This window comes from Myodes glareolus, chromosome 18, assembly GCF_982192425.1.
Source record: "Myodes glareolus chromosome 18, mMyoGla1.1, whole genome shotgun sequence".
NCBI classification, from domain to species: domain Eukaryota; kingdom Metazoa; phylum Chordata; class Mammalia; order Rodentia; family Cricetidae; genus Myodes; species Myodes glareolus.
This window is the reverse complement of record NC_142043.1, coordinates 66,190,275-66,207,005: the sequence shown is the minus strand read 5'-3', so window position 1 is coordinate 66,207,005 and position 16,731 is coordinate 66,190,275. Positions and strand designations below refer to the sequence as shown.

General features: G+C 48.3%; 2 protein-coding genes across 2 annotated transcripts in view; one reads left to right on the top strand and one right to left on the bottom strand.

Moving 5' to 3' along the window:
• Positions 1-453: 453 nt before the first annotated feature.
• Pxt1 (peroxisomal testis enriched protein 1) lies at positions 454-8,758 on the bottom strand. Its single transcript, XM_087897845.1, has 3 exons — positions 8,649-8,758; positions 6,060-6,184; positions 454-1,041 (listed from the first exon to the last, which is right to left on the bottom strand). Exons 1-3 carry the CDS (start codon positions 8,662-8,664, stop codon positions 946-948), a joined length of 237 nt encoding a protein of 78 aa, XP_087753971.1. The 5' UTR covers positions 8,665-8,758; the 3' UTR covers positions 454-945.
• Positions 8,759-11,555: 2,797 nt separating this feature from the next.
• Kctd20 (potassium channel tetramerization domain containing 20) overlaps positions 11,556-16,731 on the top strand; it is a 28,357-nt gene continuing 23,181 nt past the window's right edge. The window contains exon 1 of the mRNA XM_048451228.3: positions 11,556-11,712. The gene's annotated coding sequence lies outside the window, so the exon portion shown is untranslated. The remainder of the gene's footprint in view (positions 11,713-16,731) is intronic.

Here is a 16,731-nt window from a genome sequence, read left to right as displayed (position 1 = left end):
TTCTTTTTCTGTTGCTTTGATTTTGAAACCACATGAATACCTATTCAGAGGATTTCAAAATATACTATATTTTATAAATAAAATATAACTATAATTATAATAACTATAACTATATATAATATATAATAGCTATATAATATATAATAACTATATATAATAATAAATTATAACTATAATTTATTCTGTTTGCCTATGTGTGTGCACAGTGTGGGCACATGTGTGGGTAAGAGGACGGCTTTCTGGAGTCAGGTCCCTCCTTCTCATGTGGGTCCCTGGGATTGAACTCAGGCCATGAGACTTGTCGGCAGGCCCTTCACTGGCTAAGCTGTCCAGTCAACCCAAAAGATTGGCAAGACGGGAACACTTTCCCTCGGAAGAACGGGTTGAGCATATGTCTACCATTCTAAGGAGAAACACCTGGAATCCCTCCTCTACAAAGGAGACACACAGAGGTTCTATGCACAATAAAATGATGTTTATTTCACTTTTTTTTAATACCTCCTACTAAGAACTCAAAAATGTGCATACACAGAACTTGTGATTACTAACAAACCGTCCTAGGACCAGAAATTCGTTTAACAGAGGTGGGAAGGGCTGAGACAGACAAAACCTCAAAAGAACAAATAAAGATGAAAGAGATAGAGAAGGAGTAACTGAATCCAACAGGCCGAGCCAGGGGGAGGCCCCAGAGATTTGTGGAAAAGTTCACAAGGGATTCCCTCATGAGGCTCTCTGTGTGGTCAGGCCTCTCAGGCTCCTGATGCTTGGCTTCACCAGGAGGCTCTGGAGGCTCTCCCACCATCTGTGGGCTCTGGGCGTCAAGCCTGCAGTTCAGCAAACGAGCAAAGACACAGTAGGGCTGGAGAAGGTCAGGCACCGCAGCAGGCCTCCTGCAGGCCCCTTGGGAAGCAACCGGAGGGCAGGGCTTGTCCGTCTGTCCGTCCTCTACAGCCAATGGTTGTTCCAGAAAAATCGCAGCAGCACCCGTCCTCTCATGAAAACCATCTCCTCCACCAAAGGAGGCAGCGCGTCCCCGGGGTCCTGTGGAAGAAACAGACAGTTGCCCCGTGTTTCCTGTTGCCATCAATCCCAACAACCTGGGAGCACAGGGTGGTCGCAGAGCCCCACCCCATTCTGTAACTCTTCAATCCATCACAGCCCAGACACAAGCGTGTGACTGGGGTGATGGCTCCCATGTGTTTGCATATACCACAACCCTTGGGGCACTTCCTGTCCTGATCATGGGGCACTTCAGACACGAGACCCCACTCCTCTCTGCCTTCTGGTGGCATCCCAAAACCCTTCCTGGTGGTCTCAGAGAAGCAAGTACGCCCCATCGGGGGCACCAGGGACCAAAAAGACATAAAGGAGTGAGGAGGAGGGGCGAATCCAGGCAAAGTCGGGAGGGACAAAAGGCCCCAGCACCTGGTTTGTGGGGGGAACGTGAGGGAAGCTTCAGACAGCAACATGGGAGCAGAAGTCTCATCGTTTTGTCTCACTCGAGAAAAATCCTGCCCAGGGATGGCGGCACACAGCTGGCCCCTCCAGGGGAGGCTGCGGCCAGAGGACAGGAAGTTTCAGGGAATCCTGGGCTAGATACTCCATCCCTATGGTAGCATGAATGTAACTGGTCCCCAAAGCTCACAGGGAGTGGCACTGTTAGGAGGTGTGGCTTGGAGTGGGTACGGCCTTGCTGAAGGAAGTGCATCAGTGTGGGGGTGGGCTTTGAGGTTTCAGATGCTCAAGCCACGCCCAGCATCTCAGACCACTTCCTGTTGTCTGCAGGTTGAGATGAAGCACTTGGCTCCTCCTCCAGCACCTTGTCACACCATGCAGATAGTGGACTAAGCCTCTGGAAATGTAAGCCACCCAAGTAAGGGTTTTCCTTTACAAGCCTGGCTGTGGTCATGGTGTCTCCTCAGGGCAATAGAAACCCTACTTCAGACAGTCCTCAGAAGAAAAGCAATAAGTCAGCTGAGCACAGTGCCAGACTAGGGGGACACAGGCAGGTGGATCTCTGAGTTCAAGGCCAGCCTGGTCTACTGAGTGAGTTCCAGGATAGCCAAGGCTACACCAGGAAACTGTGTCTTGAAAGACCAAAAGGAAAAAAGAAGAGTTAGTAATATGGCTTGGTCATAGAGCACCTGCCTGGCATTTGTGAGACCCTGGTTTCAATTCCCAGGGTTTGGGGGAGGGGACAGTCTTTCAGGTGACATCAGAGCCCCTCATGATCTACTGTCACCACCTCTCCCTGATCACAAGCTTTTATTTGGGGTTTGCCTTTGTCTTGAGACAGGGCAAACCTGTCTCTGTCTCCACGGCTGCCCTGAAGAACCAACCCACTCTGCCCACTAGGTCATACGTGATCTTCCCGCAGCAGCCTCTGGAGCTCTATGGTTGCCCGTGTGCTCCACCAGCTTCTACTACTACGTCTTCCTCCAAGGCCAACTTGCTGGCCCTCCTGGCCATTCTTCAGAGGAGGTGGACCACTCCTGCCTCAGGGGCTCAGTGGTCTGCCCAGCCACCCCACCCCCAACTCTCAGAACTCGCTCTGAAGACCAGACTGGCCTCAAACTCACAGAGATCCCCTGCCTCTGCCTCCCGAGTGCCGGGAATAAAGGTCTGCGCCACCGCCACCTGGTGTGGTTTTGTTATTACATCTATATATGAGGGGTGTGTGTATGTGAGTGCAGATACCGCAGGGGTCAAAGGTTATTGGATGCCCCTAGAGCTGAAATTACAGGGGGTTGTGAGTCACCTAACGTAGGTCCTCTGGAAGAGCAGTCCATTCTCTTAATTGTCACCTCTTCAGGACCTGTGTGGGTATTTTGTCCACATGTGCAGCACTTGTATGCAATTCCCACTGAGGCCAGAAGAGGGCGGCAGATTACTTGAAATTGTAATTTACAGCGGCGAGCTGATCTGGGGTTGCGGGAATTGATCTGGGTCCTCTGAAAGAGTGTTCTTCTCCACAGAGCCATCTCTCCAGCCCCCAGCAGGGGTCACTCCTAAAGCTCGGTCTCCCTTTCCTTCTGTCTTTTGCTCCCAGACACTTCCTTCTATCTGATAATGACACACTTCATTTACTATTTGAGGTCACACTTTTGTCTCAAGGCTGTAAGGCTGTAACTCTGTATTTAAGTACTGCAAGGCTCACAGCAGGAGCACCTTCATGACAGGAGACTGGATAATCGAATGACCAGATCAATAATGAAAAGCTACCAGCAGCAGAATAAGGAATGGGGACTTGGTTCTGTCAGGAACTGAAAAACAAGGGATTTTAACCCTTTCTATAGCAGACGTCACTTAGGAAGACTGAATGCCTGTCCCTCCGGTGTGGCCATGAGAAAAGCCACAGAGCACTCGGTCTATAAATCACGGTTTGGCCACTCACACTCAGCTAGTGGCTGCAAGCTGACAGCGTCACATCTCTGAAACCCCCTGTCTCCCTGACAAGGACACCGCAGTAATCCCCAGTGCTGCTGGGAAATCTCTCAGAAAGGATCTCACATACTAGAAGCAAACTCTAAATTCTCTGTTGCATTACTATATAACTTGGGTCCCCGGGAACCGCACAATGTCCTGAAAAGGCTAATTAAATAAAGAACCCATGTTCCCAGGGGGACAGTTCCCAGCACCTACCAGGGACCTACAGAGGCCCAAAGATCCCCCTGAAGCTAAGAAACCGAATTGAACTGCTATGGGGTTTGTTTTATTTTGTTTGAGACAGGATCTCAAGTAGCTCAGGCTAGCCTCAAACTCCGTGTGTAGCTGAGGATGGCCTTGAACTTCTGCTCTTCCTGCCTCTGGAAAGCTGGTATATCAGGTCAGAGTCACCACATCGGGCTTCTATGTGTGGTATCTTAAAACTTTGTGTGTAGAGAATCACATGGCCTAGATTTGGGATGGGGGAGACACAGCAACAAAACTATATAAAAACTGTATAAAACAAACAGGTGAAACAAAACCAAAACCCCACATAACTAAACAGCAAAATCAACACATTCTAAGAAGCACAAAACACTTGAATATGCTCGGTTAAGTAAAAACAAAGGAAAAACAGCTTAAGAACAATCAGCTTTTTCTTTTTTTTTTTTTCTTTCAAAATAGGTTTTCTCTGTATAGACTTGACTGTCCTGGAACTCACTCAGTAGACCAGGCTGGCCTTGAAAGTAGAGATCTACCTGCTGCTGCCGCCTCTCAATTGCTGGGATTGAAGACTGTACTACCACAGTCCAGTTCAATCAATCATTTTGACAGACCAAAAAAAGAAAAAAAAAACAAAGGTGGTTTGTGAGTCCTTCCTGGGCAGTTCCGATGACCTATTCTCTAAACAGCTCCATAGCCAACGCAGCCACTCGATTTATAATGGCATTGGCAAATACACGGCCACCAAACCAGATCTGAAATCGTTGCAGATGCAAAAGCCTTGAAGCAGCAGAGACTACAACATTTTAAAGCCAAACCTAGGAGGTTTGTTGCTTTGAGACAGGGTTTCTCTGTGTAGCCCTAGCTGTGCTGGAACTTGCTCTGTAGACCAGGCTGTCCTCAAATTCACAGAGAGATCCACCTGCCTCTGCTTCTCAAGTGCTGGGATTGAAGACGTGCACCACCACACCTGGCCTTTCCATTATTTTTAAATGGAGTTTATTCCACGGAGCCAGACAAGGTGGCATATCCCTGCAGCCCCAGTACGTGGGCTACAGAAGCAGGACTGGTCTACGAAGTGAGTCCTAGCCTCAGGTGCCAAGTGAAACCCTGTCTCAAAAGACCAAACAGCACACCAAGAAACAAAACAGCTGTGGTTTAGAGGACCTTCGGGACAAGTCTGTCATACAGGACTGGACAACTCTGCAAGACAAAGCCAAGGACAGAGACATAGATGACATAGATGGATAGAACAGGGCCGAAAGTTCAAGAGCACACCTCCGAATCTTCAGCCAATTCCTTTTGAACAATTCAATAGGACAAGCAGTATTGTCAACAGCTGGTGCTGGGGCGGCCAGAGACGCACAGGGTTGGGGGGGAGGGGGGCGCTGGGGCTGGGAAAGACGGCTCTCTGGCTCAAAGTGAACAAAAATGATCAACGCCCAAAGGATCACAGACCCAAATTCAACCGCTAAGACGGTGAAACTTCTGCACGGACAGAATAAACCCTCATGAGCTTGGATCAGGCCATTGTTTCTTCGCCATGATAGCAAAAATAACGGCAATACATAGACCGGACTTGGTGGGCATAGGAAGCTTTTGTGCAGCTGTGTGGATTAGCCTAGACGGGCTGAGGAGCGAGAAGCTGGCTCCAAGGGACAGCACCCTCCAGCACCCTCCCACCCTGCCGCGGATCCTCCATGATCGCTCCCTTCTGCAGGAGCTTCTAGAAGAACACTAGGCTTGCATGAGGTTCCCAAGAGCACAGCCTGTCCTCATTTCCCTTGCTGTCTCTCACCGACACCAGCTGGAGTCCCTGGAGAAGAGGGGGCTGGGCTGGAGAGATGGCTCAGCAGTTAAGAGCATTGGTTGTTCTTCAAGAGGACCCAGGTTCAGTTCCCAGCACCCACATGGCAGCTCACAACTGTCTGTAACTCCCGTTCCAGGGCTTTGACACCTCACACAGACATACATGCAGTCAAAATATCAATGAGCATAAAATAAAAATAAGAAATTTTTTTTAAAAAAAAGAGGGGTCTCAGTTGAAAAAAATGCCTCTGTAAAATTGGGCTGCATGCCATTCTCTCATGCTAATGCCATGCCGATTCCCCCCCAGAACCCTTGAAAAGAGAAGTGTCTGCTGGTGGCGCAGGCCATGGCCTGAGTCAGCGCACATCAGCTGCCCAGAGATGCTGTGACCAGCCACCTTATTCTTGAACCACAGTGAGGTACAAGTATGAGGCCAAATGCTGGCTCTGCCCCAGGGCCCTAGCTTGTAGGTATCACGTTCGGTGACCTAAACACCACTAATCCATGAGTTCTGATCCTTCCTGGGCACTGGGCAGTCACTGTTCTGTCCCTCCTTCCCTCCCCAACCTGGCAGGCCGCTGTTGGGTACACTGTGGCCTTACCTCTTGAGTCATCCTGCGATGGACACTGTCCCCAATTTGTATCAGCTGCATAATCACTGCCTGGATTTCTTCCTGCTGGCCCTGGCCAGGGTTGTTCTCCTCAGGCTGAGAAAGCGGACTGTGACCTGCAAGAACAGAAGTGTTCAAGAGACAGCCACTGAGTTTGCAAAGCTGTGTGTCTGTGCGTGCGTGCGTGCGTGCGTGTGTGTGTGTGTGTGTGTGTGTGTGTGAGTGATATTCCCTCTTCCCTTCCTATGAAATAGGGTGTGGGTCAAGCCACGTGTCTAGACTGCCTTTAACCCACCACCTGAAGGTGCTTTGGGGACCTCATAAAGAATCAGTGTCGAGGGGGCTGGAGAGATGGCTCAGCGGTTAAGAGCATTGTCTGCTCTTCCAAAGGTCCTGAGTTCAATTCCCGGCAACCACATGGTGGCTTACAACCATCTGTAATGAGGTCTGGTGCCCTCTTCTGGTCTGCAGACAGAATATTGTATACATAATAAGTAAATAAATAAATATTATATAAAAAAAAAAATCAGTGTCGATAAAGATCTCCCAAACGCTGCAGAATAGAGAAGAGAGGGATATAAATGATGGTTGTAGAGGCTGGAGGAGGGATGGTTCAGCGGTTAAGAGCACTGGCTGCTCTTCAGGGGACTTGGGTTCAATTCCCAGGAACCAGATGCAGCTCACAGCCATCTGTAACTCCAGGTCCAGGGGATCCAACGCCCTCTTCGGGCCTCCACAGGCACCAGGCACACGTGCACACAGTAATGTACAGACAGACATGCAGCTAAAACACTCACATACATAAATTTTGTTGTAAAAATGGCTGTTGATTAGAGGGGGACCTCGGATTCAGGACTCCTCTGAGAAGCACTGGGGTTAGGGCTCAGTTAGCCACTCAGCAGGGCTCTCAAAGCTTCCTCACCTTGGCCTTGACCTCACTCCAACCCTAAGGCTCAGGGGGACCAGCTCCAACAAGCTGTTAGAAAAGGTCATGTGCTCTCCCCCCAACCAAAGAGAAGCACGGAGGTGGAGCTCCTGAATAGCAATCAGCTCGTCCTTCCACCCTCCCTCTCCCCCTCCCCATTCTCCCTCCCTTTTTATTTTTTCTACCTCCATCCTCTTAATTTTTCTGTCTTCCTCTTTTTCCTTCTCATTTTTTTTAACTTTCTCTTTCTTGTTTCTTTCCAAGATTTATTTTCTTTTCAATCATGTGCGTGAGTTGGAGGCGGGTGTGAGTCACCAGGTTGGATGCCGGGAACCGTCTCCAGGCAACCACGGACCGCGGAGCCCTCTCTCTCTCTAACCTCTAGAATTTACCAGAGACTTTACACACTGAGCCATCTCTCAGGACCCTTGAAGACAGTTTTATGGAAAAATGAACGTGGCCGGGCGAGGTGGCACACGCCTTTAATCCCAGCGCTCAGGGGTCGCAGGCAGAGGAATCTGTGAATTCGCGGCCAACTTGGTCTACACAATGGCCGACCAGGGCTGCACAATGAGACCCTGTCCAAAAAAAAAAAAATGAAAAAAAGAAAAAAAGAAAAGAAAAAGGAAAAAAATAAAATAAAAAAAAACCGGATGGTAGTGGCATATGCCTTTAATCTCAGCACTGAGGAGAGGCAGGCGGATCTCTAAATTCGAGGCCAGCGTGATCTACAGAGAGAATTCCAGGAAAGCCAAAGCTACACAGAGAAACCCTGCCTTGAAAAGCCATAATAATTAATAATAATAATAATAATAATAATAATAATAACGATGATGGAAACAATTAAAATAAACGTGATCTATTTTAGTCGATTTGAAGTTCTTAATTAGTTTCTCTCACCAGTGGCTCGGCGCTAATAGGAACTTCGAGCTTCAGGATAGTGAGGTGTAATGGTAAAAGTAAAACGCAGTGGATCCCCAAGTGACTGAGACATGAGACCACGCAGCGGGTCCCCGAGTGGCTGCAGTGGGCAGCTGCATGGTGGGTGAGGCCTCCATGGGCTGTCAGCCGGATAGGCATGCCATGCAGAGTGAGGTTGGATAGTTATGGAAGGGAAGGGGAGGGGGTAAGGGGAAAAGGAAGAAGAGCAGAGAGAAACAGAGTGTGTGGGGGGAGAAGTGGGGAGAATGGATCAAGGCAGAAGCTGCCTCTTGGGGGAGGAGATCAGCTTGCCTCGGCAGACTGGGGAGGGAGTGAACATGGCTTGTCTCTTAAAGGGACAAAGCAGACCATTACATGAGGCAGTTAGAGATTTTTACAAAGAGATATATGAGTTTACCACTGTCTTCTTGCAATTCGTTTTTATTTTTTAAAAGAATGTTTTATTTATGTGTGCATGGGGTGGGGTGCCCTTGGAAGTCAGATGAAAAGGGCACCACATTCCCTGGAGTCACAGAGAGCTGTGAGATCCACATGTGGGTGCTGGGGATCAAACCCAGGTCGTCTGCAAGCAGCCAGAGCTCTCACCCACTAAGCCACCTCTCCAGCACCTTAATTTTTAAACAATACACTTAATGTTCAAGTTTATGTTCTCAATAGTGAGAAAAAGCACATTCTAAGAGAAATATTTATCTTAGCTTGACGCAGAACCTTACCTGGGTTCCGTGGCATAGCTGGAACTGGCAGTCGGCCGGCAAGCTGGGTCGTGTACTTCTTGGAAGAAAGAAGCTTGTTTTGCCCACGGTGATCTGTAACAATGTTACTTTGAGAGTTGGATTCTGAACTTCTTTGGGTTTATATACAGTGCTGTCCCGTGAGGTTTGTTGTTGTTTTCCCTGTTGAAAAATATACCCCCAGGCGATGGTGTGGCCCACGCCTTTCATCCCACCTCAGGAGGCAGAGGCAGGCTGATCTCTGTAAGCTTGATGTCAGCCTGGTTTGAGTTCCAGAACTGTCAGGGCTACACAGAGAAATCTTGTCTCGAAAAATAAAAAAAAAAAAGTTGGGTGGTGGTGGTGGTGCACGCCTTTGATCCTAGTACTCGGGAGGCAGAGGCAGGCGGATCTCTGTGAGTCCGAGGCCAGCCTGATCTACAAGAGCTAGTTCCAGGACAGCTAGAACTGTTACACAGGGAAGCCCTGTCTCAAAAAACAAAACAAAACAAAACAAAATACATCCTTAGACAGTGTTCCCAGTAAATATTTTGATGTGTTATATGAATAGCAATGCTTTGATTTTTCTACAAACATGGGTTCATGGATGGGAAGAAGGAGAGGGTGCTGTTAAATATTTTTCTTTTCTTTTCAATTTTATTTTATACATACAGACGCTTTGCATGCAGGTATATAAATGTGCACCTGGTGCATTCGGTGGCCTCCCTAGGACTAGAGGAGTTACGGATCTTTCTGAGATACTATTTAGGTGCTAGGATCGGAACTGCTGAACCATCTCTCCAGTCACCCTAAGGTGTTTTTATGTGTTTGTCTGGATTTTTCTTTTCTTTTTTCCTTTGGTTTTTCAAGACAGGGTTTCTCTGTAGCTTTGGAGCCTGTCCTGGAACTAGCTCTGTAGACCAGGCTGGCCTTGAACTCACAGAGATCTGCCTGTCTCTGCCTCCTGAGTGCTGGGATTAAAGGCAAGAGTCACCACTGCCCAGTCTTGTTTTGGTTTTCCAAGACAGGGTTTCTCTGTGTGTTTCCTTGGCTGTTAGTTGATCTGATCTGTAGGCCAGGCTGCCCTTCAACTCACAGAGATCCACCTGCCTCTGCCTCCTGAGGGCTGGGATTAAAGGGGTGTGCCACAACCACCAGGCTCCTTTTTTGGCGGGGAGGGGGAAGCAGGGTTGCTTTGTAGCTTTGGAGCCTGTCCTGGAACTCACTCTGTAGACCAGGCTGGCCTCAAACTCACAGAGATCATCCTGCCTTTGTCTCCCAAATACTGAGATTAAAGGTGTGTGCCACCACCACCCGTCCCCTTTTTAAAATAATTTATTTTTATTTTATGTGCATTGGTGTTTGGCCCGCATTTATGTCTGTGTGGGGATGTCAGGTTCCCTGGAACTGGAGTTACCGACAGTTGTGACCCACCATGTGGGTGCGGGGAATTGAACCTGGGTCCTCTGGAAAAGCAGCCAGTGCTCTTAATGGCTGAGCCATCTCTCCAGTCCCTTTTTTTTCTCAGTGGGAATTTGTTTTGGTTTGTGACTTCAGAAGGCACAGAGGATCTGGAGAAATTTGTGGCACATGGTGTTAGCTCTCTCTGTCACAAGTGGGTAAAGGATACTGGGACTCAAAATGTGGTACAATTACACAACGGAGTACTACACAGCAGAAAAACATAATGACATCTTCAAATTTGAGGCAAATGGATGGATCTAGAAAACACCATATTGAGTAAGGTAACCCAGACCCAGAAAGGTAAATATAATAAGTACTCACTCATAAGTAGTTTTTAGACGTAAAGCAAATAAAAACCTGCCTACAATTCACAACCCCAGAGAACCTAGACAACAAAGAGAACCCTAAGGGAGACATACATGAATCTAATCTACATGGGAAGTAAAAAAAAAAAAAAACAAGATCTCCTGAGTAAATTGGGAGCGTGGGGAGCGTGGGAGAAGGAAGAAGGGGAGGGGGAGGAGGAAGGGAGGGGAGTGGAGAAAACTATGTAGCTCAATAAAAACAGTAATAAAAAAAGAACGCTGGATTCATCAGACTTTCTCCTTCCCCACCATTTTATTCAGTCTGGGTCCCCATCCTATGGAATGGTTCCACCCAAATTCAAGGTGGGTCTTCCTTCCCAGCTGGAGGACTGCCCTCACATAAGTACCCAGACTCCAGCAAGGGTCTGAGCCCAGTGCGGTAACAAGCTTAGCCTTCAGGAATTCTGTAGTGAGTTCTAAGCCAGCCTGGGAGGCTGCGGGAGAGACCCCTGTGTTCTTGCTCCAGTGAGAGAACCAGGCCAACAGTGTGAGTCCCAGGGTGGGGATGGGAGCCGCCGAAGGAGGCGGGGACCACACCTCAGGGTGAGGGGTTCCTTCGGACAGCCCCTCATGCTGCAAATGACATGTATATCTCTGCTCTTCTCCAGAGGCATCACCATAGCTGCCCACTTCTGGTAGGTTCCATTCCCAGCAGGCTTGGTCTCCACAAGCTCCATGTCCTGAGTTCTGTCCTCCCCATCCCTCTGGCAGGTCAGGGCAATCTTCAAGGGGTAGCACCTCAGGGTGACTTCTGCTCCCGGTCGGGGGGGGGGATCTACACACAGCTGTGTCTCCTCTTGAAAAGTCACTTGATGTGATTTCGCTGCGAGAAGGCCCTGCAGGCCTCAGCAATGCCAGCCATCTCTCACATGCTCAGGATGAGCTAATTCTGTTTGCCTGCAATGGTTCAGATCCTCCTTCAGGGAGATGTAATCTCGGTCCTCGCTAGGAGGCGCTCTCCCTCGCCTCTAGCGCGACACCACAGCGGATCAGCCACTGCAGGGTGTGAGCCCCTGCTGACTGTGGTTGTGGTAACCCAGCAGGGCCATCCAGAGCAAGCTGTGGCGTTGTCAGGGCTCACGATCTGTGTGTGGCTCACGTCTGTGAAGTGGGGCTTCAGGTGGCCTGGCGGGCCGGGCACTGTCCGGATACCGCAAACTGAGGGGCCAGGACAAGAGCTTGATCAAGGCCAAGGCGGTTGAGAAGCGCACCGGACCCCATAAGATCTGCAGACCTTGGTATGGCAGTTCCTGTTTCTCTCTGGGGACGTTCTAGCGCTGTGCGTGTATAGCAGAGAACATCATAGCCCCGAGTGGCTTTCTGCACAATTTAGTAGGAGTGAGCACATTATTAGGAATTCACGGTTTCCTTTTGTGCGGTCTTAAGTTTCCAGAAAGTGATTCCAGGACGGTTTTATTAGCGTTGGAGAGAAAAATAACAGGGCGGGCAAGCTATAAATCTTAGCAGCTGCGGGGAGGGGGGGTTGCAGAGGAGGAAGGAAATCATGACTTTTGAGTTAGGGTCGGCAGTGGCGGTCTAGAGACAGCAGCAGAAAGGAGTGAACAGGTGTCTTCACCAAAGCAGCGAGGAAGCGGGAGTGTCAGGACAAGCAGGCATGCTTGTGGTTTGGATGGATGCTCAAGGAGTCGGAAGAGGGGAGAGCAAAGTTACACCACCTGTTCCTCCTCCTCTCTCCCCCTTCCTCTCCCTCCTTCTCTTCCTCCCCCCCCCCTCCTTCTTCTCCCCCTCCTCTCTGCCTCCTCTCCCTAATACAGAGTCTCACTGTGCTGCTCTGGCTGTCCTAGGAGCCTAAACCAGGCTGACTTGGAACTCACCTGCCTCCGCCTTCCAAATGCTGGGATTAAAAACATAGGCTGGGGGGCTGGAGAGATGGCTCAGAGGTTAAGAGCATTGCCTGCTCTTCCAAAGGTCCTGAGTTCAATTCCCAGCAACCACATGGTGGCTCACAACCATCTGTAATGGGGTCTGGTGCCCTCTTCTGGCCTGCAGGCATATACACACAGACAGAATATTGTATACATAATAAATTAAAAAAAAAAACATAGGCTGGGAGCCAGGTGTGGTGGTGCACACCTTTAATCTCAACACTCGCACTCGGGAGGTAGAAGCAGATGGATCTCTGTGAGTTTGAGGCCAGCCTGGTCAACAGAGTGAGTTCCAATGCTGTCGGTACACAGAGAAATCTGTCGGGAGAGGAGGGCACAAAACAAAACAAAAACAGCAACAACAGGAACAACAGAAAAAAGATGGGGAAAGTTACCCTTTTGAGTTAAAAGTTAGGCAGGCTTAGCAACGGGAAAAAATGCCTTCGGTGGTGGTGGTGTTTTTTGAGATAGAGTCTCAAGTAGCCTAGACGGGTCTTGAACTTGCTGTGTTGTAGGATCTGGTCTTGAACTCCTGATGCGCCTGCCCTCCACCTCCTTAGTCCTGGGATTATAGGTGTACCACTTCTGCCTCCCAAGTGGACCATCCCACCTGGTATGTGCAGTGCCAGGGGTCAAACCCAGGATTCGTGTGTGCTTGCTAATTTTCCACTGGCGCTTCCAGCTCACCCCTGAAGATGCTGGGAAACTCCATCTGGTCTGCTTCCCCCAGCCCAGACCGTGCTAAAATCTCTGATTAAGGATGGCATCCAAAGCCCAGTTTCACATTCCTGGCAGCCGGTGCAACCTGCCTTCCTAACCGGACCAGCCCACCCAAGTGCTTGTCCTGGGCTTACCCGCTGGTCATTCTTGTGGACAGTCCCAGCTCCTGGCCGGCATGTCATCACCCCTCGCCTTAAGATCTAAAAAACCTCCCTGCTTTAACGTGTGTTGGGAGGGAGCAACTTCTCTGGCCTCGTTCTGAGTCCAGTAGACCCACCTGGGAGTGTTTAGTTCTCAGTAAGCCTGCTGCTATACTTGTAATTTGACTTGATTCAACTTTCTGCATCAGCGGGGAAACTTACTATCTGAAAAAACATCAGCTAGCACTCTGCCAACTGAGCACATCCTCAGCCCCTGTTCCTTTTATCCCTACACTCTCGACTTCAAAAACATTCATATTTTTATTATTTTTAACTGTGTGCGGGTGAGTGCGGGTGCTTGGGGAAGCCAGAGACATCGGACGCCTTGGTACTGTAGTTAGTTATGGTATGCGCCTACGTGCTGGCCTTTGACATATCTAACACTTAGAAATGGTAGACCAGATCTCCTTTTGTCTGTTTTTTCCACGATCCTCCGGAGTGACAAGGGGAGGGCTTTAAAGCCACAATGTAAATGGTACCACAGTGAAGCCAAGCTCTCTTGGGATACAGATTCTTCCTATAGTGCACCTGTGGGGAAATGCCTTGGCACCTTAGCTTTTGACAGAGTGGAGCAACTGACTACGGCCTCGAGGACGCTTAATGGCAGAGGGGCGTGGCTGCCAAGACTCAGCTGCAGCCTCCTTGGGCTCACTTCTAGCTTCTTTACAAGACTGCCCAAATCCGCACGACTGTCTGTTGGTTAAGACATTTTGTTGTTCCAGGACTGAGAATTTGTGTAGGGACAGGGCAGGGCGGCCTCAAACTCAGCATGTAGCCAAGAACCCTACGGCCTCCCACGGTGGCTTAGAAGCATTGAAAGCCTCAAGTTCACAGCTCCTAATCCTTGGTTGACACATGTGTATTTTAAGGCTTGCATATTGGTTTTTCTATTCAAATGAAGTCTTTTTAAAACTCATATTAGGTGAGGGACGGAGAGACAGCTCAGCAGTTAAGAGCACAGGCTGCTCTTCCAGAGGACCTGAGTTCAATTCCCAGCAACCACATGGTGGCTCACACACAGCCTTTGTCACCCCAGTTCCGAGGGATCCAATGCCCCCTTATGACCTCTAGAGACACACAGCAGGTGTAGGCAAAACACCCATACGCATAAAATGGAAAAAAAAACAACTTTTTAAAAATAAATCTTTTAAAAATCATATAAAAATACAATTGACTGGACTACATTACAAAAAAAACCCAAAAACTTGCCAGGTGGTAGTGGCACATGCCTTTAATCCCAGCACTCAGGAGGCAGAGACAGGCTGATCTCTGTGAGTTCGAGGTCAGTCTAGTCTACAAGGTGAGTTTCAGGACAGGCTCCAAAGCTACACAGAGAAATCCTGTCTGGAAAAACAAAACAAAACAAACAAACAAATAAAAACCCCACAACTCATATAAGGTAACAAAAGCCTTCCCAATATCCAATATTGAATGTGAGAATACAGACTGTGTATCACAAACACAGTCATCATAGCTGACTCACGGCCTGTTTGTGAACCAGTAGCCAGAGTGAGGTGAGATAAACACCATCTTACAGCCGGCACTGAAGCCTGGGGTACCCCATCAGCTCCCTACGGGAGAGCTTAGCTTCTGTCTGGGTTTGTAAACAGTCAAGGCTCTGAGATGAGCTCCTGCCCTCTTCAAAAGTATAACTTGCAGTGTTTATAGATAGCTCTCTGGGCTACCGTTCATTACTGGTGACTCTTTTTTTTTTTTTTACTTATTATATATCTATTTGTTTGATTTTATGTGTTTGTTTGGCCTCTGTTTATTCAGGAGCCCATGAAGGTCAGCAGAGCCATCAGACACCCTGGACCTGGAGTTACAAGTGGTTGTGAGCCGCCATGTGGGTTCTGGGTCTTCTGCAAGAGCAGCCGGTCCTCTTCACTACTGAACCATCTCTCCAGCACCATTTTTTTGTTTTTTTTTTTTTTTTTGACAGGTGTCACTGTGTGGCCATGGCTGTCTTGGGAGTTGCCATATAGACCAAGATGGCCTTGAATTCAGAGCTGCGCCCGCCTCTGCCCTGAGAGCTGGGGTTAAATCACACTGCCACAGCTGCTGTTGTTTATCTTTTCTTTTCTTTTTTCTTTCTTTCTTTTTCGTTTGTTTGTTTTGTTTTTTTGAGACCAGGTTTCTCTGTGTAACCGTCCTGGCTGTCCTGGAACTCACTTTGTAGACCAGGTTGGGCTCCAACTCACTGAGATCCCCGCCTCTGCCTCCCTAATGCTAAGATTGAAGGCCACCACTACCCAACTGTTTTTTTTTTTTCTTTTTTAGACAAACCCTGTGTCGAGAGTCAACTTTCAATAGATCACAGCAAGGGAGCTGCTCTGCTATGTAAGAAACCCTGACCCAAAGCCGGGAGGTAGTGGTGTACATCTTTAATTCCAGCACTGAGGAGGCAGAAGCAGGCAGATTTTCATGAGTTTAAGGTCAGCCTGGTCTATAAAGTGACTTCCAGGACAGGCTCCAAACCCTGTATCGAAAAAACAAACAAAACAAGAAAAGAAAAGAAACCCTGACCCAGAAGTAGATCATCTAAAAATGGTTCAGTGCCAGATTCCATACTAACGTGTATTAACCTGAAGGGCAAGAGGGTGGCCCTCTTTCTAGCTCAGCTAGCTTCTCTTTTCTGTTGTTTTTTTGTTTCGTTTTTGTTTTTGAGACAGGATTTCTCTGTGTTAACAGTTCTGGCTGTCCTGGAACTTGCTTTGTAGACCAGGCTGACCTCGAACTCGCTGAGATCTGCCTGCTTCTGTCTATTAAATGCTGGGACTAAAGGAGTGCACCACTACTGCCTAGCTTGTTTTTTCTTTCTTTTTTTTAATATTTATTTATTTATTTATTATGTATACAATATTCTGTCTGTGTGTATGTCTTCAGGCCAGAAGAGGGTATCAGACCCCATTATAGATGGTTGTGAGCCACCATGTGATTGCTGGGAATTGAACTCAGGACCTTTGGAAGAGCAGGCAATGTTCTTAACCACTGAGTCTTCTCTCCAGCCCCCATAGCTTGCTTTTTCTTAATGCATTTATTTTTCTCTTTAAATAACCTAACTATACTGTCTGGCCGGCTAGCTCCAGGGCTCTTCCTGTCCTAAGAGGTGGGATACAAGCATATGCTGCTGCGGCACCTGGTTTTTTACAGATTGAGGTCGTCATGGTTACGCAGACCATACTTCCCAGCGGAGCATGGTGGTAAAGAGGTGTAATTGTAGTGGTTAGAGAGTTGAGGCAGGAGGATTGCCACAAGTATGAGTCCAGCCTAAGCTACAAAGTAAGTTCCAGGCCAGTGGGACTCCATCTCTAAGTAAATACAATAAATACATACATAAATAACAAGCAAAGCAAAGTATCGATTAGGAGTGTGGAGGAGTTTCCCAGGAAGCAATGAGATGGAATTGTCTCACTGCATGGCAAGTATGGTGCTGTGGAATATGAGGCCA

Coding starts and splice junctions, on each gene's coding strand:
- Pxt1 (XM_087897845.1), bottom strand. Junction 1,042..6,059: donor ATCGCAGGATGACTCAAGAG/GTAAGGCCACAG, acceptor TTTCTTCCACAG/GACCCCGGGGACGCGCTGCC.